Genomic DNA, 21357 nt, shown 5'->3' on the forward strand with positions numbered 1-21357 from the left:
CATTTTTCTGACGTAGAAGTGGCGTATGTCATATGAGGGGGGATAAAAATATGGCGTCTTTGTCAGAAATGTACGATGTGGGGTGGGAAGGTAAAAAGACATTTTATGTGTTCTTACGCAGTGGCATGCTCTTATATGCCTTTTAAGATGTCTGATTTTCTTGCTTTATAATACTGTATTTGGTCCTCGCTGTTAAACTGTTAAATTTACACGGAATTACGTCTGTGAAGAATTGAGCAATGCTAATTAGCTCACAGTGCTAACCTGTCAACTTAGTGGACACACTGTCACTAAAACGAGCTTAGCTACTCCTCAGTGGTATTCAGTTGATAATAAACTGTGTAGCGCATTTATACAGTTTAGAGGTTGTAGATTGTCTGAACGAGAACGACTCGTAAATGTAGAAGTATGTCGTTAATGGTTACGGCTAGCAATAAGCTAACTCTTTATTGCTGTAGAGGAAAAATAATTGTGTATCGCAACGTTGGCGATGTTACTTATCCTCTTAAGCTTCACTGGTCATGTCACGTGCATGTTAGGTAGGTGTAGTTTCATAGTCAACATTGTTCAGGTTTATTTTGGGTACTTTTTGTGAATGATGTGCGGCTAAAACTGGCTAGCAGTCATTGCTAGAAGAGCAAATTCGTACTGTGCAAAAATACCAACATGACCAGATTACACATATTCAGGTGTGCATGTGTTTAACAACCGAGTAACGATGCAAACTATAATTGATTTTATGTGGTTGAATGTCTGTTTGTACAGAGATGAGAGACAAGCTGCGGAAATGGAGAGAAGACAACTGCAGAAATAGTGAACAGATAGTGGATGTTGGTGAAGAGCTCATCAGTGAACATGCATCAAAACTGGGGGATGACAGTAAGTAGCTTTTTTTTTACTCAACTAAAAACATGCGTCAATCACTTGATTTTTCTTGTGTGAAGCAGAACTTTATAAGAAAAACTAGTGCCTTTTTAATAGTAGTGGTAACCTAAAAATACAAGTAGATTATTATGTTCTTACTTAACGAATATGATGTATGTCTTTTAAGTGATAGTCATGGATTTGTTTAATGCTGAAAGAACACTTGTTCATTCTAAAGGCAGGAATGTGGCTGTAAAGAGTCTTTAAAAAATTTAAAAGAAAGAAAAAGTAGAAATACCAATCGCACAAAAAAAGTCAACAACCATTACATTGTGGGTGCTGAATTAGTTTTACAGGTAGGATCACATTGTTATGTTTATTTAGCTTTACTGAGAACACAGGTGAGGGTCAGCGATGAGCTCAAAACAATGTATTGCACAAGTTTTTTTTTTTCTTCAGGTCAAGATTTTTAGAAGAATCAGGAATGGAAGTATACTTTAGTCATAAATAGTGATATAAACAGCAGGTGTTTATGAAATAGATATTTTTTAAACAGTTGTGTTAGATTGAAGTAAACCTTAGCATGAATTAACACCTGCTAAATTCAGGATTTTGTAACTAAATGTGTCTTATTGCTTCTTGCTATTCTAATTATAGAAGTAACACTGAAAAATAATACTATCTGATTCTGATCAGTCTGGGTTTTACCTGTTCACACAAATTTTAATAACCTCTTATGTGTCTTGTTAAGATCTTATATTAGCAACCAATTAGCAATAGTAACTGTAAGTAGCAGTTTTGTGTGTATTCTCAAGGGAATGGTTAGCTCTTCATTTTCTTTAAAAAATTATAATACAAGGAGCTAGTTGGTTAAGCCTAAACTTTGCTAAAATTTGTTTTGCCATCTTGTTATCTGCTCCCTGTTGTCAACCTCCATATATTTCATTTTAAATATCTTCTTACACCTTCTGTTTAGCCTCTGACTTATTTTTTAAATATTTCACTTATACTAAAATTAGCAAATTTTGAGTTTGTTTTTCTCAGTAACAACTTCCACACCGAAGCACACCTCTTGTGAACATCTTGGTGGTGCAATCTCTGAACGGAACAGTGTTGTCCTTGAGTTTTAGCCCAGCAATACTCTTTGCATATTTCTCTTTTAATCTTGACTAATTGAATCAAATTCGCGCAAAAAAATCACAATTTGTTAAAACTCATCCACATTTTTGAACTGGAAGATGTCTGGCTTTGCTTTTTGCTCGGAACGGTCAAGAAACAAATTCACAGGCATAAAATGCGTTCGGTGTCCAGAAACGCCTGGACACCGACGTCATCCAGAAGTGATGCGTTTGGAACAATTGAGACCAAAAGCAACGCAAGAGAGTAAATTGAGGGGACTCACTTTGCTGTCGGGTTGGATAATGAAACGGTATCAGCAAGGGATTATGGCGGCTTCTTGGACGTTTGATGCCTCGTTTTTTAAACGCAGCCGTGCCTCTGGTCAGGATTTGAGGAGTCGTTCATGCTGAGACAAACATGCAGCTCCGTAAATATCATGTCATATCTTAAGGGCAAGAGAGGCTTATGTCATTTATAGAGATATCTTCTGCTTAAAGAAGAAGTGGGACTTCTGACAATGGCATGGCCTGTGCAGAGCCATGATTTCAACGTTTTTAAGTTTGTCTGCCATTGCATGAAAGGAGTCAGTCACTTGAGTCGTGAGGCTGGCTCTCATAGATGTTTTCAAATTCCGTCAAAAGAAAATCCATCAAAGTCTATGTAGACAAAATGATGTCCGAGTAAAAATGTTGATTAGTTGATTAGATTCTTTTGTATGTGTGTTCGAATTACATTTATTTGTAAAAACAAAAACAAAAAAACCTGGCAAAAATAACTGAACTCTGCAAAATGTTTTCTTGCATCCCAGCATTTTCTCACTTGTTTTTATTGGTGCGGAAAGCGCATGCAGTCAACTGTCCTCGTGAGAGCGATACAAACACTTTGACATGCCATGCTTTTATTGAGCCCAGGTCCCGAATTAGCTGTAAATGAGATGGCAATTATCGGAACAAAAGCTGGAAGCATTAAAGTAACATAAGAAGAAGAAGAAAAAAAAAGTTGTTTGTTCTGGCACTGTCTGCAAGCTTTTATGAGGACCTGTGCTTCACAGAGGAAGTGTTAACTTTACCTTGTCTAACACGTACTAATTCAAATAATCAGTCTTTGTTGGCTGGCTGTCAGTCTTTTATAATGATAAAGTAAAATGGGGAAGATACAGTAAATGTTTCATGCTTACTACAGAATTCGGAAGCTTAAATCATAGCATTAGCTTTCTGTAATAGTGGTACTAAATATACGTAGTTCAATAAATATAAGGCTTAACATATTGGATAGATTTGGAACACTTCTCATTTTGTAAAAGCAATTCCAGAGTGAAATAAATGTAATACGATTCGCTAAATGTATATGCATGAAACTTTTATGTATAACAATATTCTAAAGATTTATATGAGGGATTTTATTACCAACAGAATCTGTATCTTAAACAGTTTCTATGACATTTGTGCAACAGGGGGACTATTTTTTTCTAGCGGCGCACAGATTGCAGTTTTTTGGCCAATCACCGATATTTAAAAAGGCTGACCGGCCGATTCCGATTGAATAAAAAACACAACAAAACAAAAAAGAGAAAAATAGCAGTTTACCTTTGAGGTATGTCAAAAATCTATGATAGGTGTTTTGAGATTATAGTAGTGTAGTGTTAGTCGCAGTTTAGAAAGGATTAGGAGTGTTCACTGTTTTAAAAATACAAGCAAAGTTATTGTAATATGATTTTAGACAAACTGCAGAATTTCAGGTACGAGAAGTTTAAGGTACCTATGTTTTATAAGGTTTGAAGTTATAAAGTTCTTACTGACCTTGATGATTACTGGTAACATTACAATATTCTCTGTCCCCTATTGAAGCAAATGCTTGATTTTGCTAGAATTGTGAGTGTTTTCTGTAGGGCTGGGGTGTCCACAGTGTGGCCTGGGGCCCATTTATATCCCTTAAAATGACTTCACAAGTTAAGAATAATAAAAACAATTGATGACCCAAAACATTTCAAAAGTGTCTGTCCTGTTATGTTTTTTTAATAATGCAACCTTTCCAGATTAGATCTGCACACAGTCTAGATAATTAAAACGCTTCTTAAAACTTATTTGTATTCGTTGGCATTTAATTGTTGCCTGACTTTTCTGTTGTGATGTTTTATTTTTATTTTATTTACTCATTATTATTGCTCTTATTAGTTTATTATATTATTATTACTTTGGTTTTGTTTTTGTTTTTTTTCTTTTCATCAAACGATAACGCATTTATTGTGTTATCGTTTTTGTGCAGCGCTTTGGTGCAGGTTTAAATCTGTTTTTAGAAGTGCTGTACAAATAAATGTGACATTGACATGCAACAGTTCAAAGCCCTTTTTATGTTTTAGATCTTTACTCATGTAGAGATTTCATTAAAATGTTTATTGTTGAGCAAGTTTAAACTAAAAAAGCAAAAATTAGTTTGCAATTGATTTTATTTGATTTTTTTAAGGACTTCATGACCTGCCAGTTTTGGCCCCCTCTGCAAAAATGTTTGGACACCACTACCTTAGTAATGTAGCATTAAATGAAATACAACAGTCATTTAAATGAACTGGAAGGTTGGTTATGTGAGGGGGGAAAAAGCTGCTCTTGTGAGGGCAAACTCCACACCAGGTAGAATTTAGGATCCTATTTTTTTTTTTTTTTTTTTGCGTGTGTTCATAACGAATGGAAAGGGCATTTAACACTGTCCTCTTTGTCTGTCTCTCTTCTGCCCAGTCTGGATTATTTATGAGCAGGTGATGATCGCCGCGTTGGACTGCAGTCGGGACGACTTGGCTCTGGTGAGTTTTCGCCACACTTCCTCACACGCCCAGAAAGCTTCACAAGTTAATTGTTCACCCTGTCGCAGCCAGTTTGAGTTTGCAGCACCCCGCACTGCCAGATAAAAAAAAAAAAAATTACATATATAAAAAAGTCATCTTTATTTGGCTCCTCTGTGCTTTTGGAAAAAAAACAGCTGGAATTCAGAGGGTGTAGCAAATTAGTTGTTCTGACTTTTTTTCTTCTTCAGCTTTAGTAATGTTCCTAAGTATTCTTAGGCCTTAAGCACAGCACAAAAGACCCGCGATAGTACCAGAAGTGGTTAATCATTAATAAATGTGGCATACACTGAGAGGCAGGACTCGCTTATTAAAATGAGTTGTCTGTTGGCGATCCTCTCAGTCCAGCTGCCACGCTTAAAATAAAAACAAAACAAAGAACCTTAGTTGAGTTGATGGCTTGTGGAAGCGATCCAAGTCGCTCTGTAGATTTTTCCATTTAATTCAGTTTAGTGCAGAGGATGATTTTTTTTTTACAGTGCCTTGTGAAAATATTCAGAACCTTTGAATGTGTGAACATTTTGTCACAATACAACCACTAACTTCAAACTGTTTTATTCATATATATATATATATATATATATATATATATATATATATATATATATATATATATATATATATATACAGTACAGACCAAAAGTTTGGAAACACCTTCTAATTCAATGGGTTTTCTTTATTTTCATGACTATTTATAAGGCAAGAAATCCCACTTATTAACCTCACAGGGCAGGTTGACCTATGAAGTGAAAACCATTTCAGGTGACGACCTCTTGAAGCTCATCAAGAAAATGCAGAGTGTGTGCAAAGCAGTAATCACAGCAAAAGGTTGCTACTTTGAAGAAACTAGAATATAAGGGGTATTTTCAGTTGTTTTACACTTTTTTGTTTAGTGCATATTTCCACGTGTGTTATTCATAGTTTTGATGCCTTCAGTGTGAATCTACAATGTCAGTAGTCATGAAAATAAAGGAAACTCATTGAATTAAAAGGTGTGTCCAAACTTTTGGTATGTACTGTATATATATATATATATATATATATATATATATATATATATATATATATATATATATATATATATATATATATATATATATATATATAATGTTTTATATTTGATAGATGAACAGAAAGTTGGGCATAATCGTGGAGTGGAAAGAAAAGGATACTGGGCAGGATTTCACCAGCCCATTATATCACATGAATAGGTTTTGATCTAAACTATTCCATTGTAGCTCTAGTTGTAGGTAGGGCAGCAACTAATGATTATACTAATAGTCGATTATTGTGACGATGAATTGGTTAAAAATATTGGCACAGTCTGCATATTTTTCATTTAGCCACATTAGCCATTTTTTATTAATGGATAGCACAAAATGCTTAATAGAAGATATATTTTTTACAGACTGTGACCCAAGTGAAGATAAAACTAGGACACTTGTGGAATTATGGGTAGAACAAAAACAAAGGTGGATTTTTTTCCACTTTAAATCCAAAATGTATGTTTGTATTCAGTTTTGGCTGCTTTCAGTTAGCTCTCTCATCCAATGGCATGTTTTAAACTCTGTACACTCCAGTTACAGATTGTTTGATTACTAAATTAGTTGATAGTTTCAATAATCAATTAGTTACGATTAAGCCGATTAATCGTTTAAGTCTTAATCGAAACATGACAAAATGTGATCTTCAGGCCTTTAAAAGGCACTGTAGCAGTTCTGACTTGGATCATATGGTATAAACTCCACCTTTGTGTGGAAAAGCCATAAAAAATGTTGCAGTAAGAATCCTTATTTTTCTTCTTTATGGCTGCAAGTTTCCCAGATGAGTTGCAGACTAACCACAAGTTGTCGTCAGACAAAGGAGGGAGGCGGGAGGCTTTATGCCAGGTTATTTTACCAGTCACTTCTGTTTATAGAAAGAAAATGAACAAATCCTAGAAAATTCTACGGTACCTACATGAGAACAAGTGTTTCATAAAAATACCACTGCCTGAATTGGTCTGTTTTTCTTTTTCTTCTTCTTCCCCCCCTCCCCACTTCCTCCCAGACCTGTCTACAGGAACTGAGGAAGCAGTTTCCAGATAGCCACAGAGTGAAGCGATTAACGGGCATGAGGCTGGAAGCTTTGGAAAGGTAAGCTAGAGAGAGCTGAAAAAAAAAAAAAGCAGCAGCACCAGAGACGGCTCTGTGTGATTATATTGGGAGATGAGGGAAGGGGAAAAAAAGTGTTTGCAGAGCCTAAGTGGTGCTGCGACTAAGGCGTGTTTATGTACAGTATGCTGTGTTTATATTGGATCGCCCGGCGTTTGTCGTGGAGAAGAAGAAGTGGGGGTGTGGGTGGGTGGACGGGGAGCAGCGACTCAGCCCTGCGTGCTCCTGTGGCGCTTTAGCTTGTGTCAGGGATTCCCGGGAAGGAAGCGGTCGGCTCCCACTGTTATTCCAGGGGTCCCTCAGTCGTTTCTGGTTTCTGTGCTATATTTTTCTCATTTTGTTTGCTCCTTACCGCCATTTCTATTATTTTTTTTTTTTGTGTTGCTTTATTTCTTTCTTCTCTCTATTTTTACACTTTTACTGTCTTGTTTCGGTTTCTTTCCTGCAAGAAGGTCTTAGCCTGGTAAATATTGACACTTACCACGCTCGGCATGCGGATCTGGGGGACGAGACGTAAACGGGTCGGCTCGCGGCCTGGACGGTTCGGTTTGTTTATGACTCGGTGAGGATCACCTCTGCTGGTTTATTGGTTATGTCAGTTTATGTGATAATTGAGAAAGATTGCTCAGGCTCTGTCAGATTAAATAAACTGCACAGTAGGATCTAATTGGCTGCAGACAGAGCTTCACTTGAATGACACAACTTCAAACAGTATAGCCCTTCCTCTCCGACACACACGCGCAAACACACACTTGGTTCTTGAATAAATAAAGCAAATCAAAGTGGCTCGTGAGTGGTTGCCTGGTGCCATCTGAAATCTCCCAAAGTGTGGCTGAGTAATAAAGTGAATGTGAGGGAAGCGTCAGGGCTGGAAATGGGGCTGTGCATTGCTAATGGGAACCAGAGTTGCCTCTGTATGTTGCAGACTGTGGGTGGGATGGCTTCTGGTCACAGAGCCACGGCTCCAGCTGCCGGGAGCCGGCGCTTCAACGCTGAAGAAAACAGTCAGGAGTCACACCTTGGTGCCTGATTTGATATAACAAGTGAAGTGCAGATTTCCCTATATTCCCTATATTTATAGCTCATACAGCCTCCCTATTGCTGAAGTGTCTTATGACCACAAACTTCAATGCATTTTGTTTTGATTTTATGAGATGAAACAATGCAAGTGGTGCTTGACTGTGAATCAGAAGGAATGATACAAGATTTTAAACTGTTGTGAAAATCAGGGTTCATATGGGTTCTTCAAATCATTGAAATGCTTGAATTTCAATTGGGTGTCTTCAGTTGGGTTGATTTCTGTATAAACTCCTTTAAAGTTCTTTATATTCAACCTGCACAGTTTTGTAGTAAAGTGCAATTTAATCTTTGATTATAAGCCTAAATTTGGAAAACTCTATTTGCAATTGAAACCTGAAGTTTACTTACACAAAATAACAAGACAGACATTTTTTTTTGTCTGAAGTTAAATAAGGCTCAATTTCTTTTTGCTCTTTGTGAATTAAGCAAGTGGAATTGAATAAGATTATGTTCTTTTTGTGTATTTGTTTCGTCTAATATTATTCTGAACTGAATAGCCAATTTTAGGAGGCAAATAAAAGCGTACACACCCTGACAAATACAAATCTGAAAAAGGGTGAGATGTTTGACGGGTATAAATACTTTATCTAAAGCTTTGGAAAAAGTGAAAACTCTCAAGGTAAACTCGTAAGAGCAGCAGTTTTATTTGTTTAAACCAAAATTAACTTGAAAACGGTTGCATGCAATAGTAAAAATGGTTCGATCTGTTCTTATTGTGTTCATAACTCGTTGAGGTGAAATTACCATGTCAGAGTGTGAGCTGCACATCAAAGCCAAAATGATTTCTGTGCAGCCTTCACTTCAATCAGCCTTCTGCCATGCTGTAGACACAGACTTCATTACCTTAAATTCACTCTTATTTCCCACGACTAAATTTTGCCCACGTGAGGTTTGCGACTGGCTACGAGGCTAACTTCTACCTGTTTCTGTTTGTCTGCGAAGGTACGACGAGGCCAACAAACATTACGACGCCATTCTGCAGGAGGACCCCACCAACACGGTAAGATGGAGAGCAAATCTGCCTGCTTAGCCTCAAACTCGGCTTCATGTCGTCGTCTTGGCTTTAAATCTGCCTGACCTTGGTGTTAGCGGTAGGAGTTCACTAAGTTGAGCTCTTTGGCCTCACTGCTCTCAATCATTGTACTGATCAGCCTATCACTCACACTCACACACCCACGCACACACCCCCACATACACAGCTGAAGACTGATTAGGGTGTTGGGCTGGGTCATTGGGAGGTGATTCATGATCTTAGTCAGTGTTATATATGTTTGGAAGTGAAATGTTAATAAAGGTCCGGTCTTTGAAGGTGGTGATTTATCAGACCTCCTAGGGTCCCAGAGTTTCTGATCCACCTTCTCATTTTTTTCGGTCATTCATTGACTTCAGTTGAAACGTCTGTTTTGTGGCAAGCGCCGAACAGCGTTTTGTACAGAGCGCTACTAGACTTTTGTTGGGATATTGCTTTTTTATTCCCACGTGACTGTCCGTACTCATAGTGGACCTGCTGGTAATTGCTTCCATCAGTACTTGTGGCTTGTTGTAGGAGTGATTTATTTTAAAGCAGTTCACAAAGAAACTTTGCCTAGATTCTCTGTTGCTATGCCCATCCCCAACTTTCCCAGAAACGTTCAAGTTTCCTCTGACATATCGATACAAGGTTGGTTAAGGTTTGGTCAGTATCTCTCTCAGATGGACATCCAGCTATGTGTTTAAAAAATATAGCATTTGCAAAATAATGCCAGACATTGTTTTATTCTATACCATTAGGACCTGTGGCAGCAAAGGAAAACACCATACTTTTTCACCTTGCTAAGTTTTCAAGTGTTGCTTCACATTCTTGTTTTGTCTAAAGGTAATGAATTATGAAATATGCTACTTTCTAAAGAAAACTATTAGATTGTATCTTAATCTGTAATCATAAGTAGTGGTGTGACTTGCTAATGCACAAGACACAAGAACACAAGAAGACATACAAACACTGTTCAGATTGTCTAGCCTTCCTGCCATAACCAGCCAATTATAATAACTCATATAGGGATATGTGACATCACACTGTGTTTTATTAATCATAACACAGTGACTAAGGATTTTACTTTCTAAGTTGTCTTTAACATCTTTGACTATGGCAATGGTACTCTATTATTTTCTGTCATGGCCTTATGAAGCATACACTTTTTTCACTTCCCCCTTGAATTAAAATACTATTTAGTAACTGATATTTATCTGTAGTAGCCCCTGTATTCTGCATACACCTGATTTTCAATACAATTCAAGAAAATGAGCTGCAACAACTTAAAATGTAAGTTTGTGTTAAGTCTTAAAATAATTTCCAGGCTCAGTTTATTAACTCAGTTTGAATCAATTAATCAAGACTTCTCAGTCTGTGGGATTCTCAAGAAAACACAGTGAAATTCGCAACAAAATGTTATTGCTTGGTTACCGGAGCACACAGAAAAAGAAAAAGAAAAAAAAAACACTGAAAAATTACAAGTGTACCAAATAATGTATTACTATTTTAGCGATAGTCATACTCAATGCAACGTAGAGAAAGTGAGATGAGCGGCGGATGACATGTTGATCAGAAACTGCTCACATTCAGATGTCAAAATATAACAAACGATCTCATCCAAGTAGTTACAACCTTGCATTTTGGTGTTTCACTTTATTACAATAAAATTTGAGTTAATTAGCCGATCTGAGATGAAAATGAAAACATAGCAAAAATCAGCTATGTTTTTAAGTTTGTTTAACTCTGTGTTAAATATTACACAGGATTTGGTTGGCTCTGTTTAAAGAGAGGCATCATTTTACATACTGTTAAGTAAATACCCCAAAACAAAAACCATTAAGAATGCCTAACATTTAAATTTTTATTTGGCAGCACACAAAATTAAGAATTATTAGATTATCTTGTCTTTGCATTCAGTTTATGCTTCGGAACGGCTGTAAATGCGGAATTGGTGCCACCGTGCATCCACCCACTCTTTTGACAGTGGGAGTAGTGATTCCAGTGACTCCCATGGCACCCCACCTCCTCCACCACCTAAAGACTCCTGGGACTCACTCGGAAAGGGAACGGTCCATTTCCTGGTCTTTGCTTGCGCTGCCACCCTGTCGGGCTTAAGCTGTCACTCAAACATGGGACTGGGAATGGAACAAAACACACAAAGTACATTCCCTTATGGTAACTTTCAAGTTTTTTGTTTTTTTCCCCCCACAGTGCTTTTCCTCACTATAAGGGTATTGATGGCGGTTGGTGTGAAAGACACAATGACCTCATTTAGCCCACCTGTCTTGGGGTGGGGACACTTTTCTCCCTCTGCGCTCTCCACGGAGCACGAGATTGTGCCGATGGGTCTGAGAGATGGCGGAAAATTGGCAGCTCACGAGGAAGACTTGCGAGGCATCCCAGCATGTGAAGCAGAGATTGGAAAGGGAGCTGTTGTAATTACAGACTGTGGAATAGATGTGGTACACATTAACCAAAATTGTTGAATCAACAAAAATTGCTTAGGATTTTTTTTTTTTTTTTTTTGCCAAGGAGCTTTTCCAAAAAGCATTTCAATCTCTTTAGGCCTTCCACTGCTCAATATATTCCAATGCCTACATCAAGTTGCTAGCCAAGTGTTTGTCTCTTTGTTTTACCTTCCGAGAAGGATTTTTTATTTATTTATTCTTTCCCACAAGAAAATAGCAGTTTAGTACGTTATTAAACATCGAGCAAAACCACACATAATATTAATATTAAACTCTTCTGCACTCTTTGCATTTCCTCCATCGTGTTTTATGTCGGACGATTCCTGAGGTTTATCCACAAATGTCTGGAATTAGATTCACTTCTGAATAAATTATGCTCTCCCTCTTGAAGATTTGAAGAATAACATCTCTTATTTGTTTAATGAAGATGTTTGCTGTCCTGTGTGCCCCTGTGTTTCTTTTTTTTTTCCTTTTCTTGGTGGCTAAAATATTGCCTGTCAGATGAGGTTGCAGTCTCTCAGCAGGTCTCTATCCCATCTTGATGGATAAGTGGATTTTGTTTGATGGCAGTGTCAGGCGAGGCCCAAATTTACAGTCCCCTAGACATGAGTCATACACGGCCCCCCAACGGTTCCAGTTATTACTATAGGATAGGAAGCCCCACTCAATCAAGTGCCACTCCATAAATAAAATAAGGTTGTGGCGGGGCAGCGTGCAGCTAATGGAGCAGCAACCTCCTGTTAAGCTTTTTCCCCTTTAGTATCAAAAGAAGCAGGAGAAGAAGAGAAGGAGGAGGTGGCAGGGTGAGGGGAGAGTAAAATATTTGGAAAAGTCAGAGCAGCAGGGGTAATTCTTCCTAATGCAGATTGATGAGAATCTAATCCACCTTAAGGTCAGCTCCAGCTTCAAAATGAGGCGGAAAGCAATTTTCAGCTGATGCGCGTCGGAGGCCCGTGCAGCTGGAGATGCGTGCTGCGCCGGCAGGAAAGCCGGGCGTCGGGGTTTGGGGGAGTGTGCCATTTTCCCCACTTGGTAAGAGGATGAGTCACCGCTTTATCTCAGCCACTGAGCTCATTCCAGCTACCAAACACTGACTCATAATGTGTGCCCATCTCATGCTAGACATAGCCACTAACCAATTTCCAATTATGCCTCCGTAGATGTATATTCATGCAAGTCTCACATTAATTGTGTTGAAAAAGAAAGAAAGAAACAAACAAAAAAAAAACGTATTTTCTAAAATCTCAATAATGCAGGAAACGTTTTGGCTTCTCTTCTAGGAAATCTATTTTGTTTCACAGCAAATTGGTAAGAGTTACAGTGGCGCGCTGAAGAAGTGGAACTCTTAGACTCACTCGAGCTTTTTACCGCCGTGCACACAAACACTTGAGCCGGGGATGTTAATCCTGTTTACTCTTTCCTCCACAGGCAGCAAGGAAGCGCAAGATTTCTATACTGAGGGCCCAGGGGAAGAGCACTGAAGCAATAAGGGAACTCAATGAGTATCTGGAGCAGTGAGTTTTCATCCTCTTTATCTGCTCCAACTTTTATTTGAAGAAAAAATGAGTCTACTTTAAACAGAGGCAACAAATCCCCACGTTTATTAATGCTTTTTAGTTAGCATTGGCACGATTACGTTGAGTTAGTTGGAATGTGTACACTTTGTTTGAAAAGAGGAAGAACGTAATCCGTTTTTGCTCTTCCAGGTTTGTTGGAGACCAAGAGGCATGGCATGAGTTATCAGAGCTCTACATCAATGAACATGAGTAAGTATATTGAGTCTCTTTTTGGATATTTTAGGACTGGGCCATATGGCGGAAAAATGTATCACGAGAGCTATTGTACTCATTCTCTTCTTACTCTATCCTGATTGTTTTTTTTAAGCAGTTATGGGAAAATGTCTTAATTTTCCACAATCTTAATGGATACTAGCAACTTTGATGAGCTAGTTGGGCACCCAGCCCAAATCCTTCTAGACCAGGGCAGCAACATAAAACAGCTACTGCGCATGTTTTGCAACAACTTGTTGTGCAACAACGTTAGCTTACCTAACTTGTTACTAGATAAGCTAGCAACCACTTTGTTACCAAAGAGTTAGTAAGTTAGTTGATGCCACCAACCTTTCTTAATTGGGTCATGAAAGGTTAAACTGCTAAAGCCTTTCATCTGCCTACATCATCCAGAATGCTGTGCGGCTTTGCATCGGAGTTCAGTGAAATGATCTAAATTCTACCGGACATATTTTCTGTTTATCACGTGTCTTATCGCAATAGATATCGTTATTGTTTTAGCGCCCAGCTTTGGCATTATTATGTACCCTTTTTCTCACAACCTAATTTTGTAAAATGCCTCTATTGAAAATGAAGCTGCAGAAATAGACAACTTATAATAGAAAGTTGTCTAGACGGACATTGTGAGTTGGAGATGTGGTTCATTCAGCTTCAAACATTGTGAAAAGTTTGGGTCAGCTTCAGGATAGAGTTAGATGACACTGCATTATCCACTGTCCTCTGATGTTCAGTGAACTAAAAATATATTTATACACTTTGAACATTTGCACATTTTTTTCACTTTATACCCACCAACTTTATTGGATTTTATTGGGATTTTTGTGATGAAACAACATAAAGTAGAGCATAATTATTAAGTGGAATGAAAATAATGTCCTGGCTTTGTATTCAGTGTAATTGGGTTTACCTGTCTACATTTACAAATGCTACAACAAGTGAAAAACTAACACTTGACATCAACCCAAAATACATCATTTCTACATTACAGCTTAATGCGTTTTTTGAGAATTAACTTGTAGAAGATGATTATAAATACATCACCACACTTGTCTTCTTTTTTTGTTTTTTCAACCATGTATCATTTTCTTTCCCTTTTACAATTATGTGCTACTTTGTGCCAATTTATCATGGTATGAAATACTTTGGAGGTTTGTAGTTGTAACGTTACAAATTGTGTAAAAGTTCAAGGGAAGGAGTGTGAATATTCCTGCAAGGCACCGTAGGCTTTATGTCTTTCTAATCAATTAGCAGATATGAATAGCCCCCATTCTTCCTGGTTAAGCTATTACTAACCTGTACAGTTACAACCCATTTAATATAATAGACCATACAAGCAGGGCATTTTCTCCAGATGGGTGATGTAAGGCACCATTAACAGTCTGTGACCTATTTCTGCTTTTCCCTCAGGACAACTACTGTTTTTATTTTAAACCAAAGGTAAATGATATTAGAACCCAAGGTTCAATAAAATAAAAGGCACTTTGGGACATTCCAACACAGTAAAGAAATTTCAGTGTATAAAATAGTTATCTTGTTCTACTAAATTACTTTTTTCTAGCAAAATAAACTTGTTACATATACAATAAGGCAGAACCGTGTTGTATTTGGTATTTAAATAGCGCTTTGGATCCATCTGACAGCTTGATCTCTTGAGCGCTGCTGGATAGTCACAACATAACAGTCTGAGATGCCTAACTCAGCCAGGGGTCTGAATAGAGTTTTGTCCATGTTTGTCACATAAGAGTAATTTGATAGGATTTCAGTCTTAAGCCCCTCAAGACTCCCTGGCCTCCCACTGGTGAATATATGCATGCATTCAAGATGAATTTCCAGACAAACCAAAGACTCGTTTTAAACAACAACAAAAAAAAAAAAAAAACATGAAATAATTGGTGCCAGATTTGTCATATCTGAGATTGTTTGAAGGTTCAGAGGTTAGTGAAGCAGTGTCTGCTGTTTCATTAAGTTTTCTCTACAGCCATTTGTGTAGACACTTGTCTCTGTGGTTGCTCCGGTACAAAAGTAGTGGCAGCAGGAATGTGTTGCGCCGTCAGACAGCTACTTATTGGATATTTGGTGCTTTTGTCTGGGAGGCTTGATGGCTGTAGCAGCCAGAGGAAATCCAAGGGTGAGACCATTATCTCCTGGCTAATCCCAACACTTCTAATATCACACCATTCACTCCCACAGAGCCTTATCTGCAGGCGTGTCAATTTCTTTTCATTCTTTTCTTTATTTTGGGTTACAAACTCCCTGTTTCCCCTCCTCCTCCTCTTCCGGCCGGTCGGGCATTATCACCAGGGTTTTCCTAGAGGGATGGAGCAGGAGAACACTTGCTGTGAAATTCCCAGGAGAAGGTGGCGTTGCTCGTCCTGCCTCCCTGAGCCGCCTGAGAGAGAAAACACGGGTTGTTGTTGAATTGTGCAAGAAAAAAAAAACACTGTCCTCCCCTCAATGTCCAACTCCCTAATAAGCAAAGTGATGTGTGTTTGCATTGCTGCTGAAAGTGTTGCATCACAAACACACCACCTAAATAAGAATGACCAAGTTGTTAATATTTCAATGATATCTTGATGGGGTTTTGCTTTTTGCAAGTGTTAGTCCCAGGTTCTGGTTTTGAATGTGATATAGAATATTAAGCTCATAACTAGGGCTGAAATGATTAATCAGATAAATCGTGATTAATTGTGATTAATCGATTATTGAAGTAATTGCCAACTAATTTAGTACTTGAGTAATCGTTAACTTGAGTATAAAGACTCTAAAACAGGGCCATTTGCTGAAATAACACACTCAGAGCAGTAATTAAACCAAAACTCTACAAAAAAACATACATTTTTCATGCAAGATATAAAAAAATCTTTTGTAAATATTGTTCTACACACAACTCCTAAAGTGTCGTAGTTGAAATTTTGTAAAAACTAATGTTTTTCCTAGAGGGAAACCCTCTGGGGGGTAAAAACCAAAATCTCTCATTAAGCAGCTTTTTCTACCCAATCATCTATCAATTGATGCAATAAGGTTAATTAATCTACAAATGACCAAATGTTCACTTAAAGAAATACCATGTTATTTGATTCTAGGCAATAAAATGTTTTTTTACGTATATTTTTTAAAGGAACCGAATTGTTTTAGTATCTTTTAATATATTAATAATTTATTTTTTACAAAAAGGCTAAAAGGTAAAAGTGGTTAAATGAGAAATCTGCAGAATGTGCCAATTTGTTTATCCGATCACAATTACTAATAAAATAATCGTTAGTCGCAGCCTTACTCATAACCCAAAGGCTTCCCCCGCAAATGCATTTCGCCAAATCTAAATCAATTTCTGTCTTCTACGCTGCGAGAGTGTGGCGTTGAATACAGAGGGAAGCATTTGCTGGCAGTTTTCTTAGCCTCCAAAAGAAACAAAAACAAGTCCTGCAGCCTCTCGCATCATAGCGGCTACAACCTTATTTAAGGCAGCCCTGGTTAGGAGTTAGTTCAGGAACCCGTTTTAGGGTTGCAGCTTGGTAACGGTGGAGTTCAGACGGCTTAGATGGCGAGTACGTGGGGGTTAGGGTTCTGGATGTGGTACAAGATTCTGCTTGATGGCTGACGGGGTGAGCTCTGATGCAAGCCGCGGCCTCTGCACAAGCACATCTGAAAGTCTTTACGGAAAGGAAGTGGTAATTGTAAGCAGCCCCTCAACCCTTCAAGCCCTCTGATCTCCCCCTTCCACTCAACTCCTTCCCAATGTTTATTTCTTTCTGTGTCCCAAACCTTCCTTCCCTGGCTATTCTGCTAATCTTTCAACCGGTTAGAATGGAAGATGTTAAGCTGGCTGATAAGTTCTTCTTGTTCTCGCGTTCAGCATTTCAGTCATGGTTCTCTTCACATCCCAACATTTGCCTTCATTCTTCAAACACAGTGGAAGATATTTGATGGAAGATATGTTAGTTTGAAGTCAAGTGAAGTGAGGTCTAACTCAAAAAATGTGTAAACAAAAATTACACAAACTATATTCAGTATATTGAAGTTTGACTTGATTTCTGTGTAAATCCCTGCATAGAAAGGCGCTTTTTTTTCCTTTCACATAGTAGCTTGTCTGCATTGCTTACTGCACAAAAGTGTATTCTTGTTTAGTTAATTATTTATTATTATTATTATTATTATTATTATTATTCAACAGTCCATCCAGGATTTTGATTATTTTGCAATCAAAATAAAACATTTTGTGGTGCTACTTCAGAAATATTTGCAAGAAATTTTGCAATAGTTTTTCCTCATTAAACCTCTTCCAAAATCTAAATGTAGAAGAACAAATATGAAAAAAAGCAGACGGATTGTAATCTCAAACATTTTCATTCTTTAAAGCACTTAAGAAGATAAGTTTTTGTTAGTTACCATATCTGTCTTACCAAGTTGCACGCAGACATCTTCATTGCGTTGTTTCACTTTAGGCAGTTAAGGCTAGCGGTATCTCGCTGGTAACGTACCCTTGCTAGCTAGCTAGCTTTTTTGACATCCATCATGGGTATGTGGAAATTTATCACCACTTGGCTGGACGACATTCCTGCATTTCTGTGGCGATATTTGTCTTAAATTCCTCCGACAACAGTCTTAAAAAGGTCTTAAATTTGAGTTTGTGCAGCCTGCAGAAACCCTGCTACTACTTGGCATCTACGAAGGTTGAGGCAGCAGTGTAGTAGAAAAAATTATGCCCCCTGCAGGTTTTTTTAACTGTTTTTTTCTTGTTTAAAATTTTCAATAAACTCAATTATGTATTAGTGCAAAAAAAAAACCAAAACAACAACAAACAAAAAAACATCAACAGAGGGATCTGGTGATATTAAGTCAAATTCTGCGATTGTGGAACCATGACTGAAAGAGTTGCATTAACAGAATTTTGCTAACTTGGTTTTGTAAAACTTTGAACTGCTGCTACCAATTTTGCTTTAGGAACAATAATATAAAAATCTAATGCATCACTAAGAATCTATCTTTAAGCCATCCTGTGGGTGTTGATTGGGACCAGAGCAGAGTTCAGGATGCATGTGTGAAAGAGGAATTACTAAAACAGGATATTCATATTCTTTTAAAACAAATAAAAATTGATTACAGGGTTGCCATTTAAGTTACCTAGGCTACCATTACCAAAAAAGCATTTTCTATGAAGTCTAGAGAATGTAGATCCTGATTTTTAGCTTTAAAACTCAATGGAATAAAATTGAACACCTTTGCTGTGCTGTTAAATCTTCCTGGTTTTTGTAGAAAGTGTTGCTCTCCTGGAAGAGTTTCCTCTTATGTTTCTGTGCTGCTTCTAACTTCTTTATGAGACATTTTTAAACACCTCACTAACCCTGAAAAAAAAGCTAATTTTCAGTCTTATTTCCCCAGTAACAGTATCCACATCAGAGTTTGTCATTGGTCAGCTCTAATCAAACTGAAAACTGACTGACTTGGATCAACAGCAGAATTTTCAGTCCATCTCTCAATTATCCTAATGGTTTTTGGAAAAGGAAAACTTTGTTTTAAGAGCGGAAACTGCTGTAAATTAATGTGAGAACAACAGTTTGGTTGCGTGTTGCTAAGCAGTGCTGTCATATGCCTATTAGTCTTTCTGCTTTACCTGTGGTGCTGAACTGAGGAAGTACAAAAGTACAAAAACTAAAACGCACTAAAACTAAACGCACATCTAAGAGTTATCCCCAGTGTCCTCAAGGGAGAGCGAGAAATCACAGTAGATGGTATGGAAAAGAAGAGCCTGAGTACCCTCTGCCCTGATCCTGTAAATATGTTGTATGTCATTACTTGGAAACAGATTGAAATCTCGTGTGATGGCTAAGATTTAAATCCTGAAACTTATTGGTGAGTTTCAAAATGCATTTCAAGGTTGGTGGGCAAGCTAACGGATGACTCATCCTGAGCTGAATCTATTGACTTACTGTTTGCCTCGTCATTTCCACAGCTATGGAAAAGCTGCGTTTTGTCTGGAAGAGCTGATGATGACCAATCCTCACAATCACTTGTACTGTGAACAGTATGCAGAGGTGAGTTCATCATCAACCTTGAGGGCAGGCTGCGGAGTTAATGCTGAGATCCCTCTTTTAATAAGAAGGGAAAGATTATTACTATTTTTTTGAAGTGAGGTTATGTTAAAATGTTATAAACGGTAAATATCCTATGCTGTCGGCATTTTCATGTAGTTTATGTCCAGATTTAGTTTCAGAGCGTTAAGCTAACGGCTATTCTCTGTCAGGAGAAGCCAAAATGATCTTCCGCCATCTTAACATGACTCCAATGTCAAAAAGGTCACACTTTTTATGTACATGCCATTTCATGGGCCTTTTTGCTGTCTTTATCTTGTGTTGTGTTTGGATGAACTGCTCTAATCCTTTTGGAGCAGGAGTTAATTTTGCTGCTTTGGTCCTCGCTCCTCTTGGCTTCAGTCTAACTAATTTGGGTGTATGCTAACTAAAGATACGAAGAGAGTCACTGCAAGTACGATAGTAACTGCTTGCAACTTTTAACACAACCTCACTTCAAAATCTGCCCACTTAATTGCATCTGTGATGTGAATAAGAAACCCAAATGATTTCTCTTTTAAAGGGCATGACCACTCAATATCATTGGGAACATACTGTAGACTCATTAAAGCAGATGTGTTTACTCAAGGTGGTCATGTCTTGCTTGTTCAGATGTCATGCTGTCATTGCTTAAGTTGCCCTTTAGCAAAAGCCTTGCTTTAATGTCTTCTCTCACAGGTGAAGTACACACAGGGGGGGATGGAAAACCTGGAGCTGGCCAGAAAATATTTTGCCCAGGCACTGAGATTAAACAACCGGAACATGAGGGCCTTGTTTGGCCTGTACATGGTGAGTACTGCCTTGCTTTAAAGAAAAGCAACACAAGGAGAGAGGGAAAGGGGGGGAGGGGAAAGAACAGCAGGACCATTTTAGCAACCCTGCGGTTTGTCAAGGTTAAGGTTGGCCACAGTGGGAGTTAAGTAAGACCGCGTGTGTATGTGTTTTTGTGGGGGGAAAACAGAAGGGGCTCTCAGACAGGTCATCTCGCTGCTGACTCAGACGTTGAACCCCACTGCTGGAAAAGTCTCCCCCTTTGCAGGGCTTTATTTAACCAAAATCTTGTATTAGCAATGCTTCATGTTCTACTTAGAAAAAGTAGAGACAAGTAGTAGAAAGAATATATATCAGCGAGAACAGTCTGACCTCAGCAGTTATTTTGTCAATGGCAAATTATCCAATCAGTGCTGATTTGATTGCAGCCTGGGTTGAATCTGCCTTCCATCTGTGCATTTGTTTAAACAGGATGTTGTCAGCTATGGCCAGTAAAATACATGTAAGAGAGATGTGACATAAAAACACAATTAAAGCATTGCTGAGAATAAAGGTTTCAGAAGGGAAGAAGGAAACTCTAGTGTTTTCACCTTTCTCCAGTGGGAGTTTTCCTGCAGCCTAAACACCACAGAGCAGCCAACACCTTGTCAAACCTCACCGAGTTGGTGGCAGCAAATCCACAAGGTTCTGTTTCAAGACATTTGTCTATGCTGCCCTTAGGTATGGTCAGGTTAAAGATGTACAGCAATGCAGTAGTCAGTGTTCTGTAAAAGTCTGATGGGCCAAATGTGGTGTTTGGTCAGATTACCAGCTAATATTAAAGCATCTAAGCATAGTTTGCTTCTAAAACATCTATCAAAAACTGGTTGCCCTCCTATGGTCGGTTAATTCCAACGTGGTAGTCTGATAGGATGGCATCTGTCCAATAAATCCACAACTAGTCAACCGCTAGTGAAAATATAACAAACTGAAAGCGACTAGGAACAACGGCCAGTAATCCAGGAAGGTAGATCACAGAGCAAAGAATGCAAAGCCACATAGTGTGGAGAAGTTGTTTCCGGCGGAGTCAATAAACTTCTTGAGGCCTTTAGATTAACTCAAGTAAAGTGAGTCGAGACCTTCCAGGTTAGGTTTCCCTTCAGGGAGCAGGTACATGCGGGTTGGTGTGATTTGGTATGCCATTTTATCTATTGCCA

At 38.2% G+C, this 21357-nt stretch overlaps 1 protein-coding gene across 1 annotated transcript in view; it reads left to right on the forward strand.

Annotated features, from left to right (window-relative positions):
• Positions 1-21357, forward strand: part of emc2 (ER membrane protein complex subunit 2) — a 29732-nt gene continuing 8375 nt past the window's right edge. The window contains exons 1-9 of the mRNA XM_023331489.1: positions 1-90; positions 766-879; positions 4716-4780; positions 6869-6954; positions 8995-9052; positions 12961-13046; positions 13239-13298; positions 19273-19354; positions 20069-20179. Of these exons, the coding sequence (XP_023187257.1) occupies positions 33-90; positions 766-879; positions 4716-4780; positions 6869-6954; positions 8995-9052; positions 12961-13046; positions 13239-13298; positions 19273-19354; positions 20069-20179 (720 nt within the window). The 5' untranslated portion in view covers positions 1-32. The remainder of the gene's footprint in view (positions 91-765; positions 880-4715; positions 4781-6868; positions 6955-8994; positions 9053-12960; positions 13047-13238; positions 13299-19272; positions 19355-20068; positions 20180-21357) is intronic.

Source organism: Xiphophorus maculatus, chromosome 3, assembly GCF_002775205.1.
Source record: "Xiphophorus maculatus strain JP 163 A chromosome 3, X_maculatus-5.0-male, whole genome shotgun sequence".
Classification (NCBI taxonomy): domain Eukaryota; kingdom Metazoa; phylum Chordata; class Actinopteri; order Cyprinodontiformes; family Poeciliidae; genus Xiphophorus; species Xiphophorus maculatus.